The sequence below is a fragment of the Kwoniella newhampshirensis genome, chromosome 2 (genome assembly GCF_039105145.1).
Source record: "Kwoniella newhampshirensis strain CBS 13917 chromosome 2, whole genome shotgun sequence".
Classification (NCBI taxonomy): Eukaryota; Fungi; Basidiomycota; class Tremellomycetes; order Tremellales; family Cryptococcaceae; genus Kwoniella; species Kwoniella newhampshirensis.
In genome coordinates, this window is record NC_089956.1 from 397,389 (window position 1) to 423,919 (window position 26,531).

The window sequence follows — 26,531 nt, forward strand, 5'->3', positions numbered from 1 at the left end:
TAACAAAATGCAGATCTGGCAAAAGTGCAGTCTGCACAAGTTTTACATTCAATCTAATGACGCAACGATATAAGACTGGATTGGGATAAACACCAATAAATGAACCAGATATATAATAAAAAATCAATCAATGAAGATGATCGGCTACTTTTCCCCTCAAACCCACCGCGTGAGAGTCACGTGATACGACATATGGTCCGGTTTGGTCCTCAACCCCCCCCCCCTTCACCTTCTCCTCAACCTATTGCCAGCTTCTCTTACTCTCTCTCTCTTGCTCAGTTACCCCCTTCCCATCCAATCTTCACACGACTGTTACCACCATCGCCTCCTCCTCATAGCCGTGATACCCTAGAAGGAAGGAGCATGGACACCCAATAAGTGTCGACGATCTGAACAGCGAGACAATCGACCCGGCATCAGCTCCTTTTCTCCGAACTTGGTCGATCATCTTACTGCCTCCCTTCACATACCTTGCATCCACCCTCTTCACTTCTACCATCGACTTCTACTGCTCTCTCCGAGCTATAGCGGCCATGGCACCGAAACGCTCGTCTGATTCATGGCAACAGAGCTCGGCTCAAGCATCGGCATACCGACCACTCAACGTTAGAGACGCGCTGTCATATTTGGATCAAGTGAAGGTATGTACTGGTCTTGCTCATCACTCATGCAGACAGGAATCCATCCTTCCTATTGTCTCGCAGTGTTGTCAGACCACGTAGGGAGAGGGGTAGCTTGAGGCCTTCCTCACCTCACGTGCCTCATGTCAACAAGAAATAGAGTCCTCTCTGGCCCTCGCCAGGACGGAAAGAGAGCGAAAACAGACCTCCACCGGCTTCGCCCACCTCCGCCCAATCCTTCTCATATTGAATACAGCATACGAGCTGATCACTTCTATCCCGTTTCATGTATCAACAGATCCAATTCAATGATCAACCAAATGTGTACAACCGCTTCTTGGATGTCATGAAAGAGTTCAAGGGTCAAATGTGAGCATAATGAACCGTGCTATCGACTTCTCCCCGCTCTCCGCCCCGGAGGTAGGCTCATCGTACTGACGCGGATCTCTTCCTTCTTCCCTTCAGCATTGACACTCCTGGTGTTATTGATCGAGTCTCCACTCTCTTCAGAGGTCATCCGTCACTCATCCAAGGTTTCAATACCTTCTTACCTCCTGGCTACCGCATCGAGTGTCTCGGCGGAGAAGGGGATCCCCAAGGACTCATCACCGTCACTACCCCTGCCGGAACCGTCAGCCAAATTCCAGGCAACTTCGCCGCTGCTATCGATCAACGTGAAAGAGAGGCGAGAACAGAAGCTGCAGCTAGGACTGCAGCGGCTGAATCTGCCGGGAGAGACAGCCGCGCTGGGTCCAGTGCGCCTTACCAGAGTCAAGCGCCTTCTGCGGCTGGAGCATCCGCTTCATCGGGTCAACCTCTTCCGGCTCACCAATCTCATCTCGCTAGCGGTCCACCTCCTTTCCAGGGAGCTCCAGCTCACTCGAGCCGGCCTAGTACGACCGCTCCAACAACTGCCACTGCTGCTCCTGTACCAGCTCGCCCCACTGGATCATCTGCACAGGCAGCTCCTGGACCCCTCACTATGCCAGCTCATTCTCACCCATTACCTCCATCTGGTCCGTCCACTCCCTCAGCTGCCCAGTTCCTTGCTTCCGGCGGTCTGAGTGGGGCACATGCCCCACAAACGGCTTCTCAGCCTGCTCAAGGGGGATCCAGGACACCCATTGTCGAGTTCAATCACGCGATTTCATTCGTCAATAAAATAAAAAATAGGTTCAACAGCGACCCGGACACATACAAACAGTTCCTGGAGATACTGCAGACATATCAGCGCGACACAAGAGACATAGCCGATGTAAGTGACAACAAGTTCGAGATGGATGGTCCTGGCTAATGGGCAAACAGGTCTACGAGCAAGTTACCAAGCTTTTCAATAATGCTCCTGATCTTCTCGACGAGTTCAAGCAGTTTCTTCCAGAAAATGGCGGCCCCGGTGGACTGAGTGGCATGGGTTTCGGCTCGTTCATGCAAGCTGCTGCTGGAGGCGCGCCTGCACCTCCGGAAAAAATCGTTGTGCAGAAGCGTGGAGCCAAGGATGGCAAGGAGGCTGGCACACAGAAGAAGAGGCGAGCTGCGCCTGGAGATCCCGGCAAAGTTACTGGACAGCAGAAGGTCAGTCATATGAGTGTCACGAGCTTTGAGATGATGCTCATGACTTTGATCAGAAATCGAGACCAGGTCAGCGAGGTGACAGCCCCTCCATCGACGATGGCGAAATCAGTGCCCCAGTACCCGCCGTTGCCTCGAACATTCCTCAGACCCTCGCATCGCCCGACGAAGTGGCTTTCTTCGACAAAGTCAAGAAGGCAATCGATGATAAGGTGGTCTACCACGAATTTTTGAAGCTTATTAACCTCTTTGTCCAAGACATGATTGATACGAAAACTCTGCTTGAAAGAGCTTATCTTTTCATCGGAGAAGCTCAGGATGTTTGGGCTACCTTCCAGAAGACTGTTGGTGCGGACGTGGATGGCAAGGCACCCCCCAATCCTACAACTGCTCAGGGTGGTTACGGATTCGGCGGAATGATCAATGTTGATTCACAAGTCGTCGAAAACACCCCGATGCTTGAGAGGATCAAGCCTGATCTCGCTGGTCCTAAGGTCAATTCTTACGGCCCAAGCTACAGGAAACTGCCCCGAACTGTGAGTCCATCTTCAAAGCGATGTGCGACGGACCTTGATGCATGCTCGCTAGGAAATCAACCTCCAATGTACCGGTCGAGACGCGATGTGTTGGGAGGTTCTCAACGACGAGTGGGTGTCCCACCCTACTTGGGCCGCTGAGGACGCAGCGCCTTTCATATCTCACAAGAAGAACTCTTATGAGGAGATGTTGCACAAATCCGAGGAGGAGCGACACGAGTACGATTACCATATCGAGGCCAACCTTCGCACCATCGCTCTTCTTGAGCCGCTGAATAACAAAATCCAAACTATGGATCCAGAGGAGCGAGCCAATTTCAACCTCAAAGCTGGACTTGGTGGTCAAAGCAAGTCCATTTATCAACGGATCATCAAGAAGGTTTACGGGAAGGAACTCGGTCCTGACATCATCCGTGCCCTACATGAGAATCCTGTCGTTGCACTTCCTATCGTTCTCGAACGATTGAAGGCCAAAGATGAGGAATGGAAGAAGGCGCAGCGTGAATGGAACAGAGTCTGGAGAGAGCAGGACGCCAAAAACTTTTACAAAGCACTGGACCATCAGGGCGTCCAATTCAAAGGCTCTGACAAGAAGACCATCATGCCGAAGAGTCTAGTCGCCGAGATCGAACTGAAGCGCAAGGAGTGGACAAATGCTCGATTTGCCTTGCTCGATCCTCGACCTTGGCGAGCTCGACCTCAGATGGAGTTCGACTTTAAGGACACAGTCGTGCTCAAAGACTGCTTAAAGCTCATCATCAGTTATCTTGACCGAGTCAACAATTCACTCTCGAGTCAAGACCAGGCACGTGTGGAGCGACTGTTACGGGACTTCGTGCCGGCTCTCTTCTTGCTTGACAAAGACGAGTTCGATGCAGAATTTGGAGACGAGGACGGCGAAACTCCTGATGAAGACTCGGAAGATTCGGACGGCGATGTCAGTATGGCAGACGATGACGAAGCAGCAAGCGTTGCGACTGCTTCGAAGAGAGGCGCGAAGAAAGCTACCCATGCTTCGGATCTGAGAAAAAAACTCCTCAAGCAAGCAGGAGAGAATGCCGGCCGAGAGAAGAGAGGATCGACCCAGACTCCTGGTCCTGAGGGCGAAAACGGTGAAAATGGTGTGGCTTCGATCGAAGGTACCCCCATGACGGAAAGTGGTGAACGCGCGGAGACTCCACTGCCTGTGCCTGCCGATCCGGATGCGGTGGCCGAGGCTGTGGAGAAGGACAAAGCCGGAGCGGAGGCTTCCGAGCAAACCTGGGTACAGATCGATGGACTCGGTGACTCGCAACCGGGGTCTGAGCGAAGCTCAGATGCGGGCGCACCAGAGGTGAAGCCGAGGTCGATGAGGAAGGCCAACTTTTTTGCGAACAACCATTTCTACGTTCTCCTGAGGTTGATACAGGTACGTGTCAATCCAACATCATACGGCAGCAAAGCTAACATGAAATGTGATAGATCCTCTACTCTCGACTTCTCACTTGCAAGGAGATTGCTGAGCACCTTGCGTCGGAGAAGAAACAGCCTATCAACCCGACCGCTATCAAGCTTGGTCTTGCCGAGCCTGAAACCCAATATTACGGTATAGAAGGCGGAGAAAACCCTGCTCAACACTACTACGGCCATCTTCTCAGCATGTCAGAGCGTCTGTTTGAAAATGAGATCGACAACTTTACTTTCGAAGAAACCCTACGATTGATGTTCGGCAAGAAGGCGTATATCATGTTCACAGTGGATCGAGTCATCGCGGGTATCGTAAAGCAGGTGAGCAGAGATCGCTTGATAATAGTCACAAGACTGACGGTATGTCCCAGGTTCAGACAATCCTAGGCGATATGAAGAGCCAAGAACTGTTTGCGCTGCTGCAGAGAGACCGCACAGCCGAGAGAACCACTACTCGACGACAGATTGCGTACCGAATGCAAGCTGAGGGCGTTTTGGGATCCGATGAAAATCTGTTCAAGATTGAATTCGTGAGTGTGCGCGCTCTACATGAGACAGAGACAGCGAAGCTGATTGGATTGCGTAGCATCCTGCAACGGACCTAGTATCGGTGCAACTCCTTGGACGGGCAGATTTGACCATCGATGACGCTGAGACTGCTCAAGAGAAGTGGCGGCAGTACATTGAGAGCTACGTGCTTGTGAGTGAGACGTGGACGTTGCGGTGCATCCGCTGACCACCGGATAGACACATCCGACCGAAGGCTTGCCTCATCGTGTTGACCCACCACTGTTGCAGAGGTAAGTCGAGCCTTCGACATCTGCTTAGCACGCGCTGACAGGGAATGGTCTACAGAAATGTCGACAAGGACTTGCACCTCTCACCAGATGCTGTGGAGACGAAGGATGGTATAGATATCAAGATCGCGCTAGGTAACTACCGCATGTTCTTTACTCCAGGTATGTTCTCCCTTGCATGATTTGACTATGTGGTCCTGACGCTTGATACAGATACCGAGGATTACTTCTACCACAGAAGAACACCTGCTGAGCAGGTGGAGTCGGATCTCAAAGAAGAGACATACCTCGAGGGTGCCAAGAAAAGATTGAACGAGTTCGTTGAGAACAAGTTTTCGGGTGGACAGAAGGACACGGCATATCTGACGGCCGCCTAGGGACTTTCCACGAGAAATGTGGTGAGGCGATTTATATACCCCGAGTGTTGTATGGTACGATTTGCACTCTAATTTCCTCTGTGATTCGAGGCCATCTCATAGAAAGATGGAAATCTGTGTTTTGTGTTTTACTGCTAGAGCGGAAGGGAGGTGCATACTGTATCCCAAGATGACAAACGTAACAAGCAGACCGCGAAGCCATTGAGACGACTACCGTACGATGGCAAGTCACACTACGGCTAATGACTAATTGGGCTTTGTCACCAGTATGCAGTCTTTGATCATAAACTTCCCGCTGCTAGACAAAGTCTCACATACTTTGCGATCTGCTCGGATTGGTCCGCATGGATGGGATCGGCATTGGCGAGATAGTGAATATCATGCTGCATGTCGTCAGGGCACACCTGTCGGGACGAAACATCAGTATCAGTATCAAATCGCCGCATCATGACCCATATGGCGGGCGCTCCCGTGTCAATTTGGGGGATGTAGAAGGTGTATCTTCGTTGACGCCATCCAGCCTCTTCGATAAAGATGAAACTTTGAGCCGGAGAGCGGTGCGGAGGGAACGGTGAAGTGATGTGGAATTGAGAGAAGACAGATTGATTATAGAAACATATACTCACTTCAGTCCTTTTAGGTTTAAGATCCACCAGATCCCCACTGATACATTCCTCAATCAGATCCGAATCCCCGTGATCGAGTCCATCACAGCTGACTATATGTTGATCTTTCGAGCCGTATGCGACACGGGCCTGTTCAGGCTTGGGTTTGGATTTGGGTTTTGTCGACGAGGTGATCGTGGGGAGGATGGAAGAGTGAGTTAGGGTTAGGGTGCTTGAGATGACGGGGAGAAAGGTCAGCGGAGTGGAGGAGATGTGAGGTTTCTGTGAAGACATGATATGGTATCAGCGACCGACTAGCAGAACGAGGGTAGGATTGAGGTCAGACAAACGAGGACCACACGTACCACGTCGATATCATGAGAGGTCAGACCGATATCAAGGGCGGGCGCAGAGACAACCGATTTGGCTGCCTTCGAGTCGGCATGAGTGGCGGAGGCAGAATGAGTACCACCCCTTCCGGACGTAGACACAGAAGCGTGGGCAGAATGAGACGCAGCATGAGTTGAAGAGACAGATGCCGCTGCCGCTGTCGTCGTACTTTTATATCCTGCAAAGACTTGGGGGTGAGGAGTGGTCGAAGTGGTGCCGTGGGAGTGGCTCGCAGATGGGGCGGAGTGTGAAGTAGAATGGGAAGCCGAGGGGGGGCTGGAATGGTGCGTTGTGGAGTGGGCGGTGGAGGACTTTGAGAACTGATCCAAGAACCAAGTGTCAGTCATCATTAAACTTGACCTGATGGGTTGTCGAAAGGAGAGCTGCGCAGGGAAAGAGAAAGGGCACCATAACCCACCTCCTTATCTAGTATTTTACCCTGCACAACCTCTTCTACCACATTGCCCCTTTGATCACTAGGCCCGACTTTCTGTCCAGACTGATCGACCACCAGGCCATCTTTCACCCTGTTGGGAGTCTCCACCTTGACATTGACATCGTTATCGTTGTTCCCCACCGCAGCCTTGTCGTGACCGTTGTTTGACGTCGAGCTGGGGGCCAATCCTCCTGTGGCATTTTGAGCTGAATTCGTATTGACATCTTGGTCCACCAGAGTGTCGGCTTTACCGGGAGTCTGCAACACTTTAGCTTGGGCATTGGGATTTGTCACAGTGAGTAAAGAAGATTGAGAGTTGTCTCCAGAAGGGAAAACTTGGGCCGATACAGGATCCACTGTTTTGTCAGTGTTGGTGTAGGTTGCGGAGTGCGACGTTTTTCCCACCGAGGAAGAGGTGTGATCCACGTTCTTGATATCTTTCTGAGCAGGGGATGTGATCGGACGAGCTGTTGATCCTGTCCCAGAGGTGTTCTCCGCGGAATCGATATCTTTCGCCACAGAGCCTTCCGCAGAGTGTTTTGTGGAGTCGGTCCCCTTGGTCGTTCCACCAGTATTGACAGCTTTCAGGGTTGCTGGAACTGGCTGATTGTTGCCGCCACCGGGTACATCTTTGATCACTCTGTCTTCGGTACTGGATACCTTGAGAGTATTCCCGACATCACTGGTGTTCACATGGGCACCGTCTTTCGAAATGGTCCCGCTCGCAGTCTTGTCGACGCCAAGACCGTTGGTTGCCGTGCTCACGTCCTTGGAGTTGACGAGTTTCCCAACAAGGTCATTGGTTAGTGACTTGTTGACGCCATCGTCGGTGTCTTTGGCGATTGGCACGGCTGTCTTGTCCGCAGAAGCAGCTCCTGTGGTCACGGACGAAGCGGTTCTATCGACGCCGCTCGTGTCCTTACCGATGGTCGATGTGGTCCAATCCACCGACTTGGTATCGACGACCTTACTATTCGCAGTGAGACCTTGTGCTGATTTCTCAGTCGAGTTCAGACTTTGTCCTTCGGGGACAGAAGCAAGTGTCGATCCGGCATCATTATTCACCATTCTCTCACTGTCCTTGAGAACGGGCACGGTTGATCCCCCAGTAGAAGAAGGGTTGATGATGGGTCCCGAGCCAGACCCAGGAGCGAATTTCGTATCATTGACAAGTTGAGACGTGTTCGATCCGATTTTAGATGAGGCGGGGACACCTGTAGGTCGGTCGAGAAGATCGTCGGCTGTCACACCAAGGATTGGCGTGAGCGTGCCGTTATCGAGGGTGTCGGAGACTGTAGACGTGATGGGTTTAGTGACGCTTGAAAGTCTTGAGATGCCACCGCTAGGAGCGGAGCCACTCTGAAGAGGGGTAGAATTGCCATTGACGAGCTGTTGTGCCCAGAAGATTTCCCGTGTCAGTATGCCTCTGGCGGAAATCTGTGCGAGACTACTTACCTCGCGACCGAGTCCGTCTGATGAGCCCTCAGCTCTAGTATGGTGTTTCTCTCCTTGTTTCTGATTCTTCTCGTGTTCGTGGCCGACCATTTTCCCATTTTCCATGTGGGCGCCCGTCGGCTTTTTGCCCTTGTTCATGTCCAGGTCGAGCTTGATATCAACATCCGGGTTCGAGGGCAAGGGGAGAGGCGCTGCAAACGATGTGGAAGCACTTGCAAGGAGAGCGAGGATCGCGAATGAGGTAGAGGTCTTCATCGTGTCGTCTTCGTTGTGAGTGGCTAGATTACGGTGAAAAGGGAATTTGCTGGTTTGGAAGTCGAAGTGTTGGGCTTGCTGTGGTTATTACTGTTGGCGGTAGCGATGGTGTTGGTCGTGAAGGCGTGGAGCAGTGGAGCAGTGGTGATGGAGTAATGAGCGTGGGTCGTAAGTATCGTTAATATGGTCGTAAAGTCGTTAAGCGGAACCTGTGTGAGTATTGTGATCCAATGAGGGGATGAAGAAGAAGACAGTATGATTAAGATTGGGGGCATCCTTTTCTACTTTCCCATCCAACAGGTTGTAAGTTGTCGATCGGTCTGCAGTGGACATGCAGCGTGGCAAGAGGTATACTTACACCGAGGTCTCACAGGTGTCACAGTCAAGCCATGCTGGATATGTAGAACGCGCCTGGTCTGAGGGACTCTGCCAGCCTGGCGATTTGGATAGCATGCAGCAGGATGTCAGTCGAAGCCATATCAGTGGTGTACAACATCCGTTGACCAGCCTCGTCAAGACTGATACAAAAACCATGTCTCACCTCTCGCACTCGACTCTCTGCTTACCATTCTGACCGTGATGTTCCAGTATCTCCTTACGGCCGTTATCCTATTCAGTGCTCATTGCTGTCTGTCTGTCATCGTCGCTATTCTGCTGGTGACCTGATTAATGGTAACCGAGATTGCTCGAGCAAATCTGGCGGGGAATTGTGTTTGTGACACCTTGTCAACGGCTGAGACACGAATGTCTCGATCATCTACAGGTTGTCAGTTGCAGTTTTACCGCACAACACCGTCAGATCGTGACACGATCAGTAACTTATAGGGTCATGCTCCTACGAAACAAGGTGTTTGACATCATTTATGCTGCTCGACATGAACTGTCTGCTTGTCATTTTGCTTTCTGCGAACATACCGCCCAGCTACGTGACCCTTCTCACTTAGAATGAGCCTCCCGGAAAGTCTCTGTAAGGATCCAGATCCTTCCTCTTGTCATAGACGACGTAGCTCGGTCCCTTCCCTTCCTTCTTCAACTTTGCACTGACGCTCTCCACTCCTCGGAAAGCACGGAGGAAGTTGCCACCTGCCAAACCTGCGAGTTCGCTCTTGGTCCATCCTCGACGAATGAGTTCCGCGAACTGTACAGTTGATCAGTAACGTCACGTGGATGCAGCCATTTTGGCTTGTGGGAATGATGAATATACTCACCAGGTGGGGATAAGTGGAGACGTCCTCAAGGCCCTTGGGAGTGCTTTCGATACCGTCGTAATCAGATCCGATACCGACGCTGGGAGACCGACACCGCATCAGTGCCATCACACGGTCAAGTTCAGTACGATCTTGCTCACTTGTGCTTGCTTGTCTTCTTCGCAATGTATTCGACCTCGTCGGCAATGTAGGCTACGTCAACCTCATCCGGGTTGGAGGAAGCGAAGACAGGGAAGAAGCTATAGGGAGGGTCATCAGCCATGAATCCATGCTCACATCTGACGAGTATGCAAAACTCACTTGACCATGACCACTCCATCGACCTGATGCTTGCCTCGTCCAATCTTGGCCAAGACCTCATCGGGAACATTACGCGGCATTTCGTTGAAGTGACGAGCACACGAGTGGGAAAGAATGACGGGAGCTCGAGTGATTGCCCTTGTTGAAGGAAGAGTCAGCTGAGTCTGCCCTCCGGGATCAAAGTAGTCGGAAGCTCACAGAGCTTGAAGAGCAGTCTTGTCAGAGACATGACTGATGTCTACAAATATACCCAGTCGGTTCATCTCTGGGATCAAGTCTTTGCCAAAGGGACTGCAAGAAGTCAGGAACCTATCATGTTACATGAAGGCTCGCTGACTCACGAGAGCCCTCCCCACTTTTCCTTGATGTCGCCAAAGATACCGGCAGAATCGGCGAACGCATTATTGCAGCTGTGTGTGAGAGTCATGTATCGAACACCGAGTTGATGGTACATTCGAAGCACTAGCGAAGACTCGTCAGAACGCTCATCCGGCCGTGATATAAAGCGCATGGCCGCAAGGGTCACTCACCTGCAAGAGAATTACCAAGCGAGTGTCCACTGCATGTTCACCTGTCAGTTGGCGTTTCGTGTACTAGAGATAGGTGTAGATACGGCAAAGCTCACCCTTCGAGTCCGAACATGCTGGCAACCTTCCCTTGTTTGATGGCGGCCTCTACTTCGTCCGCAGTGCGAGCCAGAGCGAAAGTGTCACTGTACCGTTCGATCATGTTGGTAGCGACGTCGATCTGCTCGAGAGTGTCTGGCGGATGATCAAACCGGATGAGGAAGGAGAGGCAGAAACATACGTCAGCCATGATTCTATCGAAAGGGTGTGCAGCAAGGTGAACTCACCTCGAACTTGAGTCGTAGGTCCGAGGAAATCCTCCCCATCGTTCTTCTCATCACAGTTGACATAGCTAATATCCGGCATTATCATCCTAGATATCCATTCTCCAAGATCGCTTGAACTTACATGGACCAGAAGAAGCCTCCCAAATGTCCCTGTCTGATACGAGGAATATCGACATGACCAATCTATCGTACATTCCAAGTCCATTAAGCCAGGATGCTCGTGGTGTACTTGAGAATGATGAAGAGAGGAGAAAAGAGATGGTGACTCACAGTCTTCTCATTCAGGTCGAAAGCAGATACGTTGTTCTTGTAGAAGTTACGAGGTACTTCGGGGAGATCGATATGTCCATCTATAACTGGAGCACTGGTTTGGTCAAGACCGGATCAGTTTCCACGTTCCCTCATCGAAACGATCGCCCGTCAGTCTCCATGCGTTCGCTATGGACGTGACTCACCTCTTCAGATAGTACTTTGCCAGTTCCAACTCATCTTTGGGTACACCTTCCCCTTTGATAGCAACGAAGATGATCCCGGCAACCAACAGTATCGGTACAAGGATGGTAGTGAGGAACAGACCGGTCCGTTTTGCGGCAGGAGGGATGTTGTGAGGTAGCAGGGGTTGCTGGTCCGACATGTTGAACGTGTGCGAATGAGTTGGACGATGATGAAAGACGAAAAGATGCCAGAAGACTGTCGCCATGGAGGCAGGATGACATGCACTCTTCCCGGTTCTCGCGCTGCTACGGTCTTGTCCGAGGAGCCCCATAATTCGTACAATCTAACCCACATGGTACACCTCGGGGTGTTTTTCTTTGCTCATATGCTTATATCACACAGCTTCAGTCTCATCGACATACATGAGATCAGAACAATCCAATCAGGAGGAGCGGGAACCCATGCTACTACATTCCCCTCTTCCTTCTTGCCCCACTCGCGGGAACCATGCTCAGTGCAAGTCTCTTAAATCCCTTCTCTAGGCCGGTTCAAGCCGTTGCCACGACGGACCTAAGGATGTTGAAAGCCTTGAGGAACAACTGACCAATCCTGCGTCTCTCCTTCACCATCCCCCTCAGCACCTTCGCCTGCGCTTGCACCTTCTCGTCCATCGTGTGCCCCTCCACGCGCGCGGCGCTGAGCGGGGCGTTGTCGCCCGGTTGACCTCGTCAGATGTCTGACAAGCCATGTCAGCTAGTCACATCGCCCATGTAAAAGACGATACTCACCGCTGTCATCGTCAGATCCGTAAAACTCGTCATCGTCATCATCCTGGTCACCCAAATCGGCAAAGTCGACCTTGTATCGCAGGATACCACCGATACCACCGAAGCCCTTCACGAACTGACTTCCCTCTTGCGATTTGTTAGTGACGAATTCGAGAGTGGCTCCGAAGTCCTTGTAATTTTCGGCGAACCATTCGAGTAAAGGTTGAGGCTCCGCGGCAGATTCCATCTCTGTGCCAGTGGATTTGTCCATAAACTTCTCTCGGTCCTTTTCACCCGGACTGGAGAAGACGATGATTTCCTCTGTAGGACCGCAGATCAGCTCCCGCCAAGATATTCCATTTCGAAAAGACTCACCTCCAGCGGCATTTCGGAGCGTGTTTCGAACGATGTCCAGGTTCTCCCAAACGATCAGAGTCTCGACAGCACCCATGTCCAGAGCTTTGAGGGTATCGGTGATACCAAAGCAGTACTTGCCAGTATCGAGAGCGATTTCGTCGAAGTATTTCTGGATGAGCTTTTTCTCCTGAACGAACTTGACGTTGGCAAGAGAGTCGGCTGCGAGTTCGATGGCCTGTAAAATTGTAAGTCAGCTATTCATCGAGCAATTCAAAAGAGCAGCTCACCTGGTTGAAACCGTTCTCTCCGCCGTAACTGACATCGACGACCTTGACGACCTTGGCCAGCAATCTTGGGTCGAAAAGATCACTTCCACTGAGATCAGTCTTCAATTCTGCACTACCGGCCAGGACCAAACCAGCCACATTAACCTTGTCGGCGGTGATGAAGTGCTGAACGGCAAGCTCAGCGACTTTTCGAACATAATTTCGTCGAGCTTCCTCTCGAAGACGCGAGAAACGAAGAGCAGATTGACCACCTCGACCGTGTTTTTTTGGAAGGTCGACAGTGAATTTGTGAATGACCTCACGGGTATTACCGGAAAGAGTACCAAAAAGCTATAGTGAATGTCAGCCATGACCCAAAGAATTCGACAAGGTTGTTCAAACATACAGATCCGTTACCGTCACTGCGCAGATGAAACCGGTCAGTATGGACGTTCCTTTGTACACAGCAAAGACAAGCCTACTTACATGATGATGAAACCCCACTTCGAATCGTTCTCCAAGAGTTCTTCGAGCGCCTCAACGTGGAATCGACTATCACACATGTACAGAGACGTGTTGATAGGCTTGAAAGGCTCAAGAGCAAAAGAAATTTTCTTCTCCTTGCCTTCATCGTTCAACACTGTTCCAACGAAAACACAAAGACCGTTGTCGGGGACTAAGCAAGGATTGGTAAGATTGTATTATCGGTCAACAAGAGAGTCTGCTTGTACTCACCTCGGTTGTAAAGCTTGAGCTTTTGTTGAGTGGAAGTAATGGCAGACAGAACTGAAAGACTATGTCGGATATGTCAGACGTGATGTACCAATATAACGATGGGTTGTTCTCACCGGTTGACACGGGATTTGATGTTTGAAGCAGTTCCATATTCGGTCGTCAACATGTTGGATGCCTGAGAGATTTGGGATCCTAGAAAAGGGTTCATGATCAGCTCACGTTCCCATCAACGAGCCGGTGTTCGATGATGCACTGACGAGGAGGGAGGATGAGGGTGATACATGATGTACCAGCTCCTCGAGAGTTGGCAAGCATGTTGAGGAGCTTCCTGTACCTCCATATCTGCGAGCGTACTGTCAGCTTCGGGCGTTCGGTGCGGTCCTGATGCGGTAGCTCACTTCGATAGCCTGATCGGTCTTTTCGTTCAAGAAAAGTCAGCCCATGTCGTTCGTTCCTTTGACGTGTGAGCAGTCTCATGGGCCGAGCGTACCTCTTCTGCGCTTGACATTTTGGTTCACTTCTTGTCGTTCGGTGACAGATCAGATCTCGCTGTGATAGCGATGTTGGGTGAGGTGTATGGCTGTGTGAGGGTGGCAACGAACAGTGAAGAGAAAGCAGCAAAGTCCAAAGCAGACTGTCAAGAATCAGAGGTTGGATTGATGCTGGCTTTTGGCGGAGATTTGAAAAGTTGCAATCTCGTGGCTCCTCATATTTGATCCCGTCACCCATCCCCTTCCTTCGCCACCGTCGAAATGTCGCAATAAGGCCACCCTCGTATCAGATAATCAAATGGAAAAAGTCCTGGTAGCAAGACAGACCTCTTGTGTCCATCCATCTTTGAACCTCTTCACTGATCACATCTTCGCTGCTCCTGGTATCCTCATAGTGATCCTCGCCATCATGTCCGGTTCCAATCTCGTTGGCGTCACCTCACCGGATCACTTCAAATCACTCTTATCGGCTGATCTCAACCGAGTCTCATGCCTGAACTTCTGGGCACCATGGGCAGAACCTTGTGCGGCATTCAACAAGGTCATCGAGGAGAAATCGGCTCAGTTCCCATCTGTTCTGTTTCTCAACGTGAGCTGCAGTGTTTCTTCTCACGGCGTACCTATCAGACATACATCGATAGCGTTCATAGCTCGCCATGTACAGAGATGACTAAGCTGATTTTGCTCACCTCCCTTTCTGTGCTGTCCCCGCAAACGTTTCTGGTGAAACGATCACTTGTCTCGATTAGATCGAAGCAGAAGAGCTCGCTGATATCTCCGAGTCGTTTGAGATTGATGCTGTCCCGTCTTTCCTCCTGCTTCGCGTGAGTCGCCTTCCTAGTCTCTCACCCGGCTCTTGGTCTTCTTGCTCTCCTTTCAGTATCCGAGTCACAGTCGGTCATTGCGTCTGTCTTCATCGACTGGACGTCTGTTTGTCCATATGAAGCGCTTGTCGCTGGTCTTACCCTTGACATCGTTCCTCCTGAACCATCCTTTGTTTCTTCTTTTCCTTTTCCTACCAGCCTATGTCGAAGCCTTTTCTCCCGGGAGGTATATAGAGGGTGGCAATATGGCATGTCCCTCAGAGCATTCTCGCTCATCATGTCTCTACGATTCTGGACCTTTCTTTGCCCTTCTCAGTTGCTGAGAGATAGCTTCAGCTTACGCTTTTGCTAATCTCTTATGCTCTCATCATGACCTCGAATAACAACGAAATCGGAATGCCTGAATTCGAACATCAAAAACCGACTAAACCTGTCGCTCCTCCTCATGACCCCGCTCCCCCTGCTTCCCGACCCTCAACCCCTGGTGGTATGTCGCACTATGCGGGAAAATCGCCGTTTCCACCCCCTCCTTCTCGATTCACTCCTCGCACTCCACTTCAATTCCTGTCCAATTCTCCTACACCCTCTGAATCGTCTACCACATCGTCGTCTGAATGGATTCTGCGCACTCCAATGTCTTCAACCTCTTCCGTCGCTGGACTCGGACCGCCCTCACCTATGAAACTACCTCCTGCTAATCTACCTTTAATGTACAAACGGAAACAATCGACGCACTCGATGCCGAACCCTCCGTCGCACATCAAAATCCCGTCTCCCCGACATGGTGGTTCATTGACGTCGAAAACTGCGACGCCCAATTCATCTATCATGCGTAAACACCCTCACATACCATCACCGTTGGACAAATTGGATCATCTGCATTCGATCCCTGCATCGCCACCGATCCTGGATCCTGCTCGGCTCCTCAACTGCTCGCCAACACCAAATCCCGACGTGGAAACGCAACAACCCATCGCATCTCCCTTTGTCAACCTCCATTCGTCTGCTTCTTCTCTCGGGATCACGCCTGCTTTCATCGGCTCACCTTCGCAAATGACCTTCCCACGACGTCGTGACTCCACTCTGGGCCCTCGACGACCATCCGCTTTGACTGTGGAATTATATTCGGAATCTGGCGATAACGCGCTTGCGGACGACGATGACACGCCTGTCTCACGTGTCCCATCACCTATGCCCACGGATCGCCTCTAATGGCTTCGTTCGCGCTGCGGACACTGTTGTGTATGTGTATCACGGGCTGTACCCTGTGCTTACTGGACACCATCCCCTTCTTTCGATCCATTTTCACGTGTGTAAACATTGCTTTGACACATTCAGGGCCACACTTTACTCGCTCGACACTCAGGTTCCGACGCCACCCTCCTTCAAACAGTTCTCACTCAACACGCTGGCACTTCATCAACATCTTCCGCACCCCTCGCCACTTCCACCGCTACTCCTCAGGCACCCGCCGCCGAAGTCCGCCAACGTACCGAAGAAGAGATCGTTGCGAGATGTCACGAGCTCATGAACAAGCACAAAGTCGTCCTGTTCATGAAGGGTAACCCGACTTCGCCCAAATGTGGTTTCTCGCGACAGACCGTCGGTCTGCTCAGAGAGCAAGGAGTTGAGTTTGCATGGTTCGACATTTTCAGCGATGAGGAAGTCAGACAGATGTTGAAGAGGGTCAACGATTGGCCGAGTGAGTGCTTGCATCTTGCCTTGACTGTTTTCATGACTGATTGGGATTGCGTGGTATAGCTTTCCCCCAAATCATCGTAAAAGGCGAGCTCGTCGGTGGTCTTGACATTCTTCGCGAGATGATCGAGAGTGGAGAATGGCAAGAACTGCTGAATGACGACGAGGAGGAGGCCGATGAGAAGGCAGAGTAGGGCGTCTTCCTCCTGAACCCCAAACCAACTAGTTTGACATGAGATGGTGATTAGATGTAACATGGTGATATGTGTATAAGCTATGATGTGCAGTATGAGTACATTCTCGTGTCTCGGGTTTGTTAGGAGAGCTCTCTCGCCCAAGCTGTATGGCTCCTCTCCGCAAAAATGCGAAACAAAAACTACCAAGTCGTCCCCGACCATGGTACTAACCGAGCGATACCGAACTTGACTGCACAAAGCGGACGGGATGTGGTGGTTCTTCGGTTCTATGGCCGTAGCTGAATGGTGTAACAAGTTGTGATCCATATACAGCTGAGAAGAACTTTTCGGAAGACAGCATGGGGCAGATCAATGTCAGGAGAAAGGGTGAATAACCAAATGAAGACGCCAAACCCCGTTGAGGTGGAAGAAAAAGAGTCGACGAGGACTGGAAGGCGCGAAACATCAGATATAAAGAGAAGGAGTATCGTCGCGATGCATTCGTAGACTGCTCTGTCTCGGTGACCACCAGCAGCAGCAGCAGCAGCAGCAGCACAGTATGAATATCTTGCTTCCAACTTGGAATGGTTGCCCCTTGACCGATTCTGGACTCCATCCTCCTCCACCTCTTGTTGCAGTCCTGATTCCAAACACACCTCCACCTTGACCACGTGAGAAGCCGAAGCGGGTCAGCGGGCCGGTCGAGCCGAAATAGACACACCAGGGAAATAATGACGCTGCTGCAGCGCTGGAAGGACGAGAGGGGAGCAGTGGGTCGGAAGCTCTGGGAAGAAGAAAAATACCAATTTGTTGTGGGAGTGAACGGTTAGGATAAAGAATCGAGTAAGTTATATATTTAATCACAATCACAACTCGATATTGACTTGAGATCAAGCAACTCGCCCATCTTCACTCCCATAATCAGTAAACCAAGCAGTTTTTACTCCAGTAAACCATCACACTCACCCTTTTATCAAAATGGCCATCACTCACGCTACCGGTAAGTACCTCCCTGATCTCCTGTTGGAGCACACCCTTGGCGTTAGGGAGGCTTCCACGGCCAGTTCCCAGGATCAGAATCGTATCCATATCGTGGTGACTGATCTTGCCGTCTCAATCCTCTCAGGTTACGCCATCACCGACCCCAAGAAGTACCTCGTGAGTAATCCAGACCGGTTGCCCACCCGAGTCGTGTCGTGACGGCCAAATCCTGATCCTCGTCCATACAGGACTTCGAGTTGAAAAAGTACGAGCTCGAGCCTCTTGAGGACGATCGAATCACCGTTGCCGTCGAAGTCTGTGGTGTGTGCGGTTCCGTGAGTCTCCCTTGCCCTTATCGTCTCCGCTGTTTCCCCTGGTGCAGCAGACTGACTGAGGGGAACCTGTTCCGCTCGTCTCGTAGGACCACCACACCATCTCTGGAGGTTGGGGACCTTTCGCTACCAAATTCGTAGTCACAGGACACGAGGTCATTGGTAAAGTCGTCGAGGTCGGACCCAAGGTGACCGAATTCAAAGTCGGTCAACGTGTCGGTGTCGGAGCCCAGGTCGGATGTTGTGGAAAGTGCAAGGCCTGCAAGGGTCCCAACGGTATGTGCGCGAATGTGCGGAAACTCTCGATACAGATGTCCGATGACCTAATGTATCGCCTGTAGAGAACTACTGTGTGCAGCCTGTCCACGGATACAACACCCACTGTGAGTGTTTTCCTTGTTAGCCTTCTTGAACATGTCGCTGACTTTGTACGCGTACGCAGGGTACGACGGTGCCGAACACCAGGGTGGATACTCCACCCACGTGAGGGCCCAGGAGCGATTCGTCTTCCCCATCCCCGACTCGCTCGAGTCTACCGATGCCGCTTCCATGTGAGTTGTGGCCGATCTGATCAATCGGATCGATTCAGTACTGATCGTCTTCTACAGGCTTTGCGCTGGTATTACCGTCTTCTCTCCTCTCTTGAGGAACGGTGCTGGTCCTGGCAAGAAGATCGGTGTCGTCGGTCTCGGTGGTCTGTGAGTGTGCTCTGCGCAAACAATGTATCAGTGCTGAGAGCATACCGAATTTTCGCAGTGGTCACTACGCCGTTCTCTTCGGTACCGCTCTCGGAGCCGATGTCACCGTCTTCTCTCGATCTGACGCCAAGAAGGAGGACGCCTTGAAGATGGGTGCCAAGGACTTCATCGCCACTACCGACGGTTTCGCCAAGGGCAAAGAACTCGAATTCGACGCCATCATCGTCACCGCCTCTTCGTCCTCGCTCCCCGTCAACGAGCTTCTCTCCCTACTCGACATCGAGAAGAAGTTGGTGTTTGTCGGTATGCCAGAAGAAGGTCTCAGCAACATCACTTCTCAAGCTCTCTCAGGAAACGGAGCTTGTCTCACCTCGAGTCATCTCGGTAACAGACAGGAGGTCTTGAAGATGTTGGCCTTGGCGGCTGAGAAGAAGATCAAGCCTTGGGTCACTGTTCTTCCCATGAAGGAAGCAGCAAAGGCTATCAAGGCTGTCGAGAACAACACCGTCAGATACAGGTCGGTTCTCGTCCAGGACATCGAGGCGTAAAAGAAATACGGAACAGACGTGAATGGTATGAGTAGGCATTTACAGTGACAGTTTATATGCATATGACTCTGGAGCTCTGGAGATAGATATTGGATACAATTGGCTTGGACAACAACAAACGGAAACAATGAAAATGCTACAAAATTTCTACACTTCCTTGATATCCATCTCATCCTCCTCCTCGACCGCTTCCAACTTGACTCTCCCCTCACCATCGTGTATATGCAGAAAGGTCCCTTCAACCTTGAATTCCGCATACTCCTCCTTCATCTCAACTTTCACCAATTCGTCCGACTCGTCTTCCCTGTCCTCCGTGGCGAAGGAAGTCACCATTGGGTAAGGGAGATACATATCCAGATGACCATTGACGATCCGGTGGACGTCCAACTTCGATAAAGGTGCATCTTGCAGGTGATCTCGCTGCGATAGACGTGCCTGTCAGCAACCAGTAACTTGGGCCCGCCCCCGGGAAAAGGTCGACTGATCAACGCACAAAGGCAAAATAAGCTCCCTTGGTGGTCATTGCAAAAACATCTTTGAACATATCATGGGTTCGAGATATCCCCCGACCTTCCAATAAGACAAGGGTCTGTTTCCGTATAGCCTATCGATAAATGTCAGCTGCTCAGCATCTACGTTTGTCCTTAAAAGAGCGACGATCGACTAACAGCTTTGTTATCCAGTACCTGTTGAGGTACTCTGACCCTTTTGGCTTTACCGGTATTGGGAGCATCATTTCCACCTTCGGCCCCATCCGTCCCTTCCGCTGCTAAGGGCGCACCTGATGGACTGTGGTCTACTGCTCTATCACCAGATGCGGCTCTTGACATCGAAACCGACGTGGTCAATCCCACAGACGCAGTCGCTCTTCTTCCAAAGATGTCCTCATCCCCTTCTACTACCGGGGTGTTAGATGGACCTGGCTCTTCCGCACCCGTGCCTCTGGACGACGCAGATGTAGCTCGCTCAAAGACGATGCGTCCTGACTTTCTCTTTCTCAACTCATCTTGTCTAGCCTCGGCATCGGGATCAAAATGTCTGGGTCGTTTCTCACCTCTACGGCCGGGTGTTCGACCGGCAACAGGTGCGCGCACGGGGACTGGTGCAGGGAAGGGAGGTGGTTGAGGAGGATGATAGATTGACGACGAGATCGACGAGGTGCGAGAGAGGGATCGGTTCGGGAAAGGAGGCGGAGGTTTCTTCGGTGCTTTCGCTGGGAAGAATAGCGGAGCTGAGGGGTAGATTCTGTCAGTACTCATTCAGAAAGGATAATGAGAGGGTACTAACCTCGAGGTAATGGTTCTCCTGGACGGACTTTTGTCGCCGTCGGAGGAGGAGGTGGTTTCCTTCTACCAACGCAAAGACGAAGTGTCGGCTGTCCACCAACGCTGGACGAATCAATTTCCTGCCGTTGACCATACACCAAGATAGAAGAGTTCGGATTGGTGTCTGCGGAATGATTATGAGCTTCTAGCCGTCAACGAGAACTTTAAGCGAAGTCTGCAACTCACCGACGTCTTCATCGCCTAGACCAATGACAATAGCACTGAGCGTTCTTCCTGTATTTGACAGCTTCTCATTCCGACAAAGCAGTCCGGTAAAATACGCAACCAAGAGCGCCGCACCCGGAGCAATTGACATTTGAACCCCGCCATTCAACTCGTCTCCACCCTCTGTACCCTCCAAGATTTCGTCTGGGGTCAGGTCGACCAGGCCTCGTACTTGGAGATATTTCCTTCCTCGCATAGACTCGAGCGAAAGACATAAATCCGTGTCCCCACTTGGGAGCAACGGGAAAGGAGATACCACGGCTGGTGCTTTACTAGAGCTTGGCGTAGATGTGGAAGTGGAGTTGGAGGTCATGGATGGTTGGTAGGGTGCGTCGAAGGGATTAGGTGTAGCAGTAGAAGCGGAAGGTGTGGAAGGTGGAAACGAAAGTTGTGCAAAGAACGTTATGCCTGCCGAGGATAATCATGCTTGAGCTTGGTCACCATTGAAGATAACAGCAACGGGTGGACACACCATCTAATCTCCAGCCGTCTCTCCCGATCTCAAGCCCACCGCGCCATAGGAGCCTCCAACCATTCTTAGTCTTCCCCGCACTTGCCGTCAGTCCCGATCCAACAACCTGTTTCTTCTCACTACTGGCAGGTGTGCTTAATCCGCTCTCAACCTCGTTGTACTGGGCTACAGGAGCTGCGTTGGTTGAGATCGCTGTCGGAGTCGACGATAGTTGCGACTTTGACGAGGTGGGCAAGAGTGATTTCCGAGTGAACGATCCGGAACTGTTTGTGGTTTGCGACAACTTTGGTCGAGCAAACGGGTTGCGTGACGGTGAAGGACCTATCGTACGAAGTTCGAGGGTTGACGACATTTCTCCTCATGAACCACCACCACCGAAGACATGAGGAGGAGATGAGGTGGGTTAAGATGAAAAGGGGTATAGCACAATGCGACGATGATGTCAATGTGATCGAAATGACCAGAGTCGATGGTGATAGTAATGATGGAAAAACAGACGCGTCTGATATTCGCGACTGTTGGCTCTTCTTATATGGACTGCAAAGCGGGTCTTCTGATAGGACCGCTCGGTCTTCAGAGACGGCCAGAAGATGATCAAGGATGTCGCTGGTCGCAGGTGTACAGAAGAGTAGTTCTCGTGTAACACGTCAATGGATGCATGCATGGTACCACTACTCTGATACCTTGACGATTGTTGATCTACATCCACCACCCTGGCTGTCTGAAGACGTTGTTTATCAAAACTACCCTGACGTGTGATTAATTCGCAGACTCCTCTCGATCACCCGTGGTGACCTCTCGTTGCTTTCCTTACCTCCAGAGTGAACTCTCATGTTGGCTTGCATAGCTCATAGTCATCATCTACTTCAGCTGAACCACTCAACACAGAGAGAGAGAGACGCCATGGTGAGCTACAATATAGCTTTTCGCTACATGCCCGATCAGCTAACGAACCATGCTTTAGCTTCCTCTTTCATTACTCAACGCCGCACAAGGGAAACCTATGGTATGTCGCCTTTCCCCCTACTACTTATATCTCCTTCCTCTTGGCGCCACAATTTCTTCACTCGATGTCTGAAAGACAGACACGACCGGGATGCTAACGTTCTTTGATGTGGTGTGGTACAGCTGGTCGAACTGAAAAATGGAGTAACGTTCAACGGTCACCTGGTCGAATGTGACAACTTCATGAATGTGACTCTTAGAGAAGTGTATCAGACCTCAGCGGACGGTGAACGGTTTTGGAAGATGAAGGAGATGTTCATCAAGGGGAACATTGTGAGTCGCCCTTCTCTCTATGCAACATGTCGCACACGATCCTTTTCGATGGGGATAGTCTGTGGTCACGTCACGACGGCAAGGCTCTCTTGAGATCAAACAACTGGCCAGTCGAAAGAGAGAAGATGAAACGAGGCTTATGCTGGTACACTTGTTGCAGATAAAATACTTTCGTATAGCAGATGCGATCCTCGATACAGCAATGGAAGAACAGGAGAAACAAAGAGCAGCAAACAGACAACGAGGAGGTGGAAGAGGTGAGTCGTAGAAATACCGTCTCTCTATATTCTCCTCCAGGTGTAGTGAGCTGATGTGTGTCTCGTGTCAGGTGGACGAGGGGGACAAACGAATGCTAGAGGAGGTGCGTGTTGTTCAGTCGCGCTGCGAATCGCAGTAATGTAAGAAGCTTGACTTATGTTCGGTTTTTGCCTTACAGGTCGAGGCGGTCCACCAGCACGAGGCGGACCACCAGGACGAGGAGGTGGACCAGGTGGTGGGCGAGGAGGCGGTGGTCCAGGACGAGGAGGACGAGGTGGTGGTGGTGGTGGAAGAGGTGGCCCTCGAGGAGGTGCATGATGACATCCATACAAGAGATAAGATCACGAATGAGACCGGGACACGGCTACCATACAACGCACAGCCCAAAGATGGAGGAAGACGCATCATCATGATAATGAGGTATCGAGAATATCGGGCTGTCGAATGTTATGCAGACAGCCTGTTCAGTGTTCGGTCTGCGGTGCGGATGGAAATCGGTCCTAGGTCTGGAACCAGTTTGGTCTGAAAGGAAGCTTGGTGGTTCCAAACTGCGCCGTGTCAAGCTCACCCTGGACAGGACAAATCGTCATTGGTAACTCGTAATGGGAATAGGTTGACATATATATCCAGAGTATCCTAAAGATGGGTATCTTTCATTGTGGGTTTTCTCGTTTTCCTCGTAGCAGATATACCCGGATCGCTGATTAACCAGTTTCTCCCTCTCCCCACTGGGAACAGACAGACTCGTAATCATGAGATCACGAACCCCGCCCAATTACTGAAATCAAGTTCTTGCTCATTCACATCTCCCTGACTATCATTTATTGACGTCAACCCGCATCCCGCAGCAACAACAAGACTATTGGTGGCAGTGATGGTATCGAAGGCGAAGACGTCGTCGTTATGTGTGTTCGGATCGCAAATTTCGACTTCGAGCTCGGGTTGACCGTTCAGTTGATCTTGTTCCGCATTCTGACTGTGGAATGCTAATTCGAACGCCTGGAAGGTGTGCGAGTAGTCCGAAATGGCCCCTCCCGAGGGGAGGTCATGAATCCCGGTCGTACCGGTACTGGCGGTGCTTGTTGACGGTTCCATAGCATAGCTTTGTCGACCATGATCGTCCCAGCTCGCATCGGCAGTAAAGACGTCCGGTACGGACGCACCACCCATCGCATTCTGGCCAGCTTCATTCAGATCTTTGCCCAAGCTTTCCATTTGATGTCGGAATTCCGTCAATATGCGAGGATCGATCTCGCCCATTTCGACCACTTGGTCCTGCGTCATGCCCGCCGCTTCTCCCAATGCGAAGATGTTATTGGAATCGAACATCCTCTGCATCATCGCCAGAGCTTCAGCACTAGTATCGTCGTTCTGCTGTTCACTCTGAATCCCGTGATTCCATCCTGTCCCGTTATCAACACCATTAATCAAATGCAACCCGTCATCTGCTGCTCCTCCTGCTGTGAGAGATGTCGATTGTTCGGTAGCGGAAGAGGTGAGTGTCAATGAGGGGAATTGATATTCCGTCGAGGGGAAATACGAATTGGCGTCTGTTGGGATTGGCATGTAATCGGTCGGGAAATACGATGACTCGATATTCTGGAATTGGACAGCTAACGGGAAGTTTGGCGTTACTGCCTCTGAATGACCGACCGAATAAGCGTTCAACGCAGACGTATCTCGATAACCACCGTCATAATCGAATTTGGATCCTGCTCCTGCCATGATCCCCGTTGTCGTTTCAAGATGCAGTTGTTGAGCAAACTGACGGACGTCGGCAAGTTCGTCGGCGGCGGTCAATGATCCTAAACTACTTGACGAGGTGGATCGAGACAAGGTCCTGCTTGTTCCTGCTCCTGACATATTCGGTACCGAAAGATAATGGTTGGTCACTCCATTCGTGTTATAACAATCAACGTCGGACGCGGAGAAAGCATTCTCGTCGACGGTATAGTAATCGAAAGGCTCGGCAGCGTAGATCATCGTCGAAGATGATCCTGAAGCTGTCAATATGTTCGAATCGGAATTACGTCGATACATCCCCATTCCTCCCAATCCACCCAAGCCGGATCCCGGTTCGCCGGTCGGTCTCACGTCAAGGAAGATCTGTTCATGGTATGAACTTGCCCTTCGAGGCAAAGAAGGAGCATGCGGGGCGAGCCCACCTCCGACACCAGCGTTGTGGACTGCTGCGACATGTCCGACTGACGAGGACGAGTATTGACCATCCTCGTACCCGGCCATCTCGACTGCTCCTTCGAAACCTACTGGTCCGTCGTCATAATGGATGTAGCCGTCGTCAGATACAGCGGATCCCGATCTCGAACCTCGGCGCGATCGACACGAATCGACGGTCCGCAATGAAGGTCGTCGATAAGGCTTGTGGCCGAGAGCGGCCGCGTTGGCCCGAGCTTGTGAGAGGGACACGGAGCGTTTGTTTTGGAGCTGGGTGTCGGAGGCTTGCAGTGAGCTATGGAAGTGAGGGTCGACGAGCACCAAATCAGCAATCGGACATCAGCAACGAAAAGGTCACTTACATGAGGAAGGCTTGCGATTCTGACATGTTGCTGAAACCTGCTGATGATTGTGTTCTTCTCGATTGACAAAAAGGGCAGTCTCTGACGAATCGAGCGATGATCTCTTTCGGGATCCAAGAGTAGTATCTTCGAACCTGTGCCGGTGGGCAAGCGGACTTTGTCAGCCAGGTGTCTTCGATGATGAGTCTAATTCGGTTCCTTGAGACATGCGCTGTTCGCTAAACCGCCGCCGCCACTCACCTGAGCACTCGTTTTGTCCCTTCCACCGTGTCCGGCTTGACCATGACAATGGCACAAGACCTCGTATATCTGTTCTTTCACCGCCACAGGCTTATGATCATGACAAACGACTTTTTCCCCGCCAAACGTCGTCAGCTGGAACATCTTCTTGGCCCAGAATCGAAACTGGGCAGTCTTGGTGCCGGTATCTTTCGGATCCTGCAACACCGACAACACGGCATCATACATCTTCTGGGTCAGAAGCGCCTTCTCACGTTTCTTCGGAGAAAGATTACGGAGATAGTCTTGCACCATGAGATTGAATTTGTGGGGCGAGGGGAAGAGGGGGTCGGCGGTGGACTCGATAGAGGCGTCGTAGGTCGGGATGGCGAGAAGATCGTCAGGATCAGCCCAGAGCTCGTCGGTGTCTGGCGGTGAATGGGATGAAGAGCGGGAGAGAGGTTCGTATTCGCCCGACTCGAAATGCGCCGGATGACCCGGAGGTGGTCGGGATTGGACCGGCATGGTGTGGTGGTGTGAATGGGAACACGTCGATGGGAGCGCCTGGGCAAATGACGCTGTTCCAATCTAGACGATTGGAATGGACAAGACAAAGGTGGCAAGGCTAGCAGATGAGCTTTGATCCCACGAACCGGAGGTGGCCAGCACACGTCCGAGCCTTGCACACTTTCGGTGACGAGCAAAGCGTAGCTGCTGGGGGCCCGACGTCCGGGCAGGCAACCTCGAGTGCGAGTGATTGAGTGGTTGAGTGAACAAGTGAAAGAGTGACTGTGGAATTCCAAAAAGAGAAAGAGAGGTCGGCAAAGATCGTTGGAACCAGAATCTCTCTCTCAGGCCCTATCTTTGACCAGACTGGATACGTCAAGCGACAAGTCAAGTCCACACGATGGTCCTACAAGCCAAGGAAGGGGTGTGTGCAGAGGGCGGTAAGGGGGGTAAGGGGGGAATTGCTAAATCGACTGGGTCGGTCAGAATGGCAATCTTTCTAATATGCGTACAGGAAAACCCAGCAAGGAGAAGGACTTGCGACATCCTTGCATG

General features: G+C 51.4%; 9 protein-coding genes and 1 non-coding gene across 10 annotated transcripts; 4 read left to right on the forward strand and 6 right to left on the reverse strand.

Annotated features, from left to right (window-relative positions):
- Positions 1-533: 533 nt before the first annotated feature.
- On the forward strand, positions 534-5,345 carry IAR55_000857 (uncharacterized protein; the record flags this gene model as incomplete). The annotated part of the gene is made up of 12 exons (XM_066943990.1): positions 534-641; positions 919-989; positions 1,086-1,875; positions 1,926-2,192; positions 2,246-2,725; positions 2,778-4,133; positions 4,187-4,492; positions 4,543-4,701; positions 4,758-4,871; positions 4,919-4,971; positions 5,027-5,130; positions 5,182-5,345. The coding sequence occupies 12 exons, from the start codon at positions 534-536 to the stop codon at positions 5,343-5,345; spliced, it is 3,972 nt and encodes a 1,323-aa protein (XP_066805191.1).
- Positions 5,346-5,626: 281 nt separating this feature from the next.
- IAR55_000858 (uncharacterized protein) lies at positions 5,627-8,486 on the reverse strand (the record flags this gene model as incomplete). The annotated part of the gene is made up of 4 exons (XM_066943991.1): positions 5,627-5,749; positions 5,972-6,232; positions 6,316-6,660; positions 6,759-8,486. The coding sequence occupies 4 exons, from the start codon at positions 8,484-8,486 to the stop codon at positions 5,627-5,629; spliced, it is 2,457 nt and encodes an 818-aa protein (XP_066805192.1).
- A 940-nt stretch (positions 8,487-9,426) lies between these two features.
- On the reverse strand, positions 9,427-11,481 carry IAR55_000859 (uncharacterized protein; the record flags this gene model as incomplete). The annotated part of the gene is made up of 12 exons (XM_066943992.1): positions 9,427-9,624; positions 9,695-9,773; positions 9,835-9,933; positions 9,995-10,132; positions 10,193-10,285; positions 10,336-10,456; positions 10,525-10,553; positions 10,620-10,755; positions 10,848-10,912; positions 10,969-11,030; positions 11,118-11,211; positions 11,303-11,481. The coding sequence occupies 12 exons, from the start codon at positions 11,479-11,481 to the stop codon at positions 9,427-9,429; spliced, it is 1,293 nt and encodes a 430-aa protein (XP_066805193.1).
- A 529-nt stretch (positions 11,482-12,010) lies between these two features.
- On the reverse strand, positions 12,011-13,915 carry IAR55_000860 (peptide chain release factor 1; the record flags this gene model as incomplete). The annotated part of the gene is made up of 11 exons (XM_066943993.1): positions 12,011-12,018; positions 12,071-12,370; positions 12,425-12,641; positions 12,694-13,023; positions 13,079-13,094; positions 13,159-13,348; positions 13,408-13,466; positions 13,521-13,599; positions 13,665-13,749; positions 13,806-13,823; positions 13,898-13,915. The coding sequence occupies 11 exons, from the start codon at positions 13,913-13,915 to the stop codon at positions 12,011-12,013; spliced, it is 1,320 nt and encodes a 439-aa protein (XP_066805194.1).
- A 392-nt stretch (positions 13,916-14,307) lies between these two features.
- On the forward strand, positions 14,308-16,614 carry IAR55_000861 (Grx4 family monothiol glutaredoxin; the record flags this gene model as incomplete). The annotated part of the gene is made up of 4 exons (XM_066943994.1): positions 14,308-14,487; positions 14,648-14,722; positions 16,061-16,424; positions 16,484-16,614. 4 exons carry the CDS (start codon positions 14,308-14,310, stop codon positions 16,612-16,614), a joined length of 750 nt encoding a protein of 249 aa, XP_066805195.1.
- A 172-nt stretch (positions 16,615-16,786) lies between these two features.
- IAR55_000862 lies at positions 16,787-16,894 on the reverse strand. Its single transcript, XR_010824790.1, has one exon. It is a non-coding gene; the product is annotated as a 5S ribosomal RNA (ribosomal RNA).
- Positions 16,895-17,574: 680 nt separating this feature from the next.
- Positions 17,575-19,155, forward strand: IAR55_000863 (uncharacterized protein; the record flags this gene model as incomplete). Its single annotated transcript, XM_066943995.1, has 8 exons — positions 17,575-17,596; positions 17,723-17,754; positions 17,826-17,912; positions 17,999-18,185; positions 18,251-18,292; positions 18,352-18,460; positions 18,518-18,607; positions 18,666-19,155. 8 exons carry the CDS (start codon positions 17,575-17,577, stop codon positions 19,153-19,155), a joined length of 1,059 nt encoding a protein of 352 aa, XP_066805196.1.
- Positions 19,156-19,302: 147 nt separating this feature from the next.
- IAR55_000864 (uncharacterized protein) lies at positions 19,303-21,529 on the reverse strand (the record flags this gene model as incomplete). The annotated part of the gene is made up of 6 exons (XM_066943996.1): positions 19,303-19,575; positions 19,649-19,759; positions 19,824-20,386; positions 20,443-20,604; positions 20,667-21,113; positions 21,178-21,529. 6 exons carry the CDS (start codon positions 21,527-21,529, stop codon positions 19,303-19,305), a joined length of 1,908 nt encoding a protein of 635 aa, XP_066805197.1.
- A 551-nt stretch (positions 21,530-22,080) lies between these two features.
- Positions 22,081-23,031, forward strand: IAR55_000865 (uncharacterized protein; the record flags this gene model as incomplete). Its single annotated transcript, XM_066943997.1, has 6 exons — positions 22,081-22,083; positions 22,142-22,183; positions 22,306-22,455; positions 22,616-22,712; positions 22,784-22,816; positions 22,892-23,031. 6 exons carry the CDS (start codon positions 22,081-22,083, stop codon positions 23,029-23,031), a joined length of 465 nt encoding a protein of 154 aa, XP_066805198.1.
- Positions 23,032-23,463: 432 nt separating this feature from the next.
- Positions 23,464-25,994, reverse strand: IAR55_000866 (uncharacterized protein; the record flags this gene model as incomplete). The annotated part of the gene is made up of 3 exons (XM_066943998.1): positions 23,464-25,183; positions 25,251-25,384; positions 25,491-25,994. 3 exons carry the CDS (start codon positions 25,992-25,994, stop codon positions 23,464-23,466), a joined length of 2,358 nt encoding a protein of 785 aa, XP_066805199.1.
- Between the last annotated feature and the right edge of the window lie 537 nt (positions 25,995-26,531).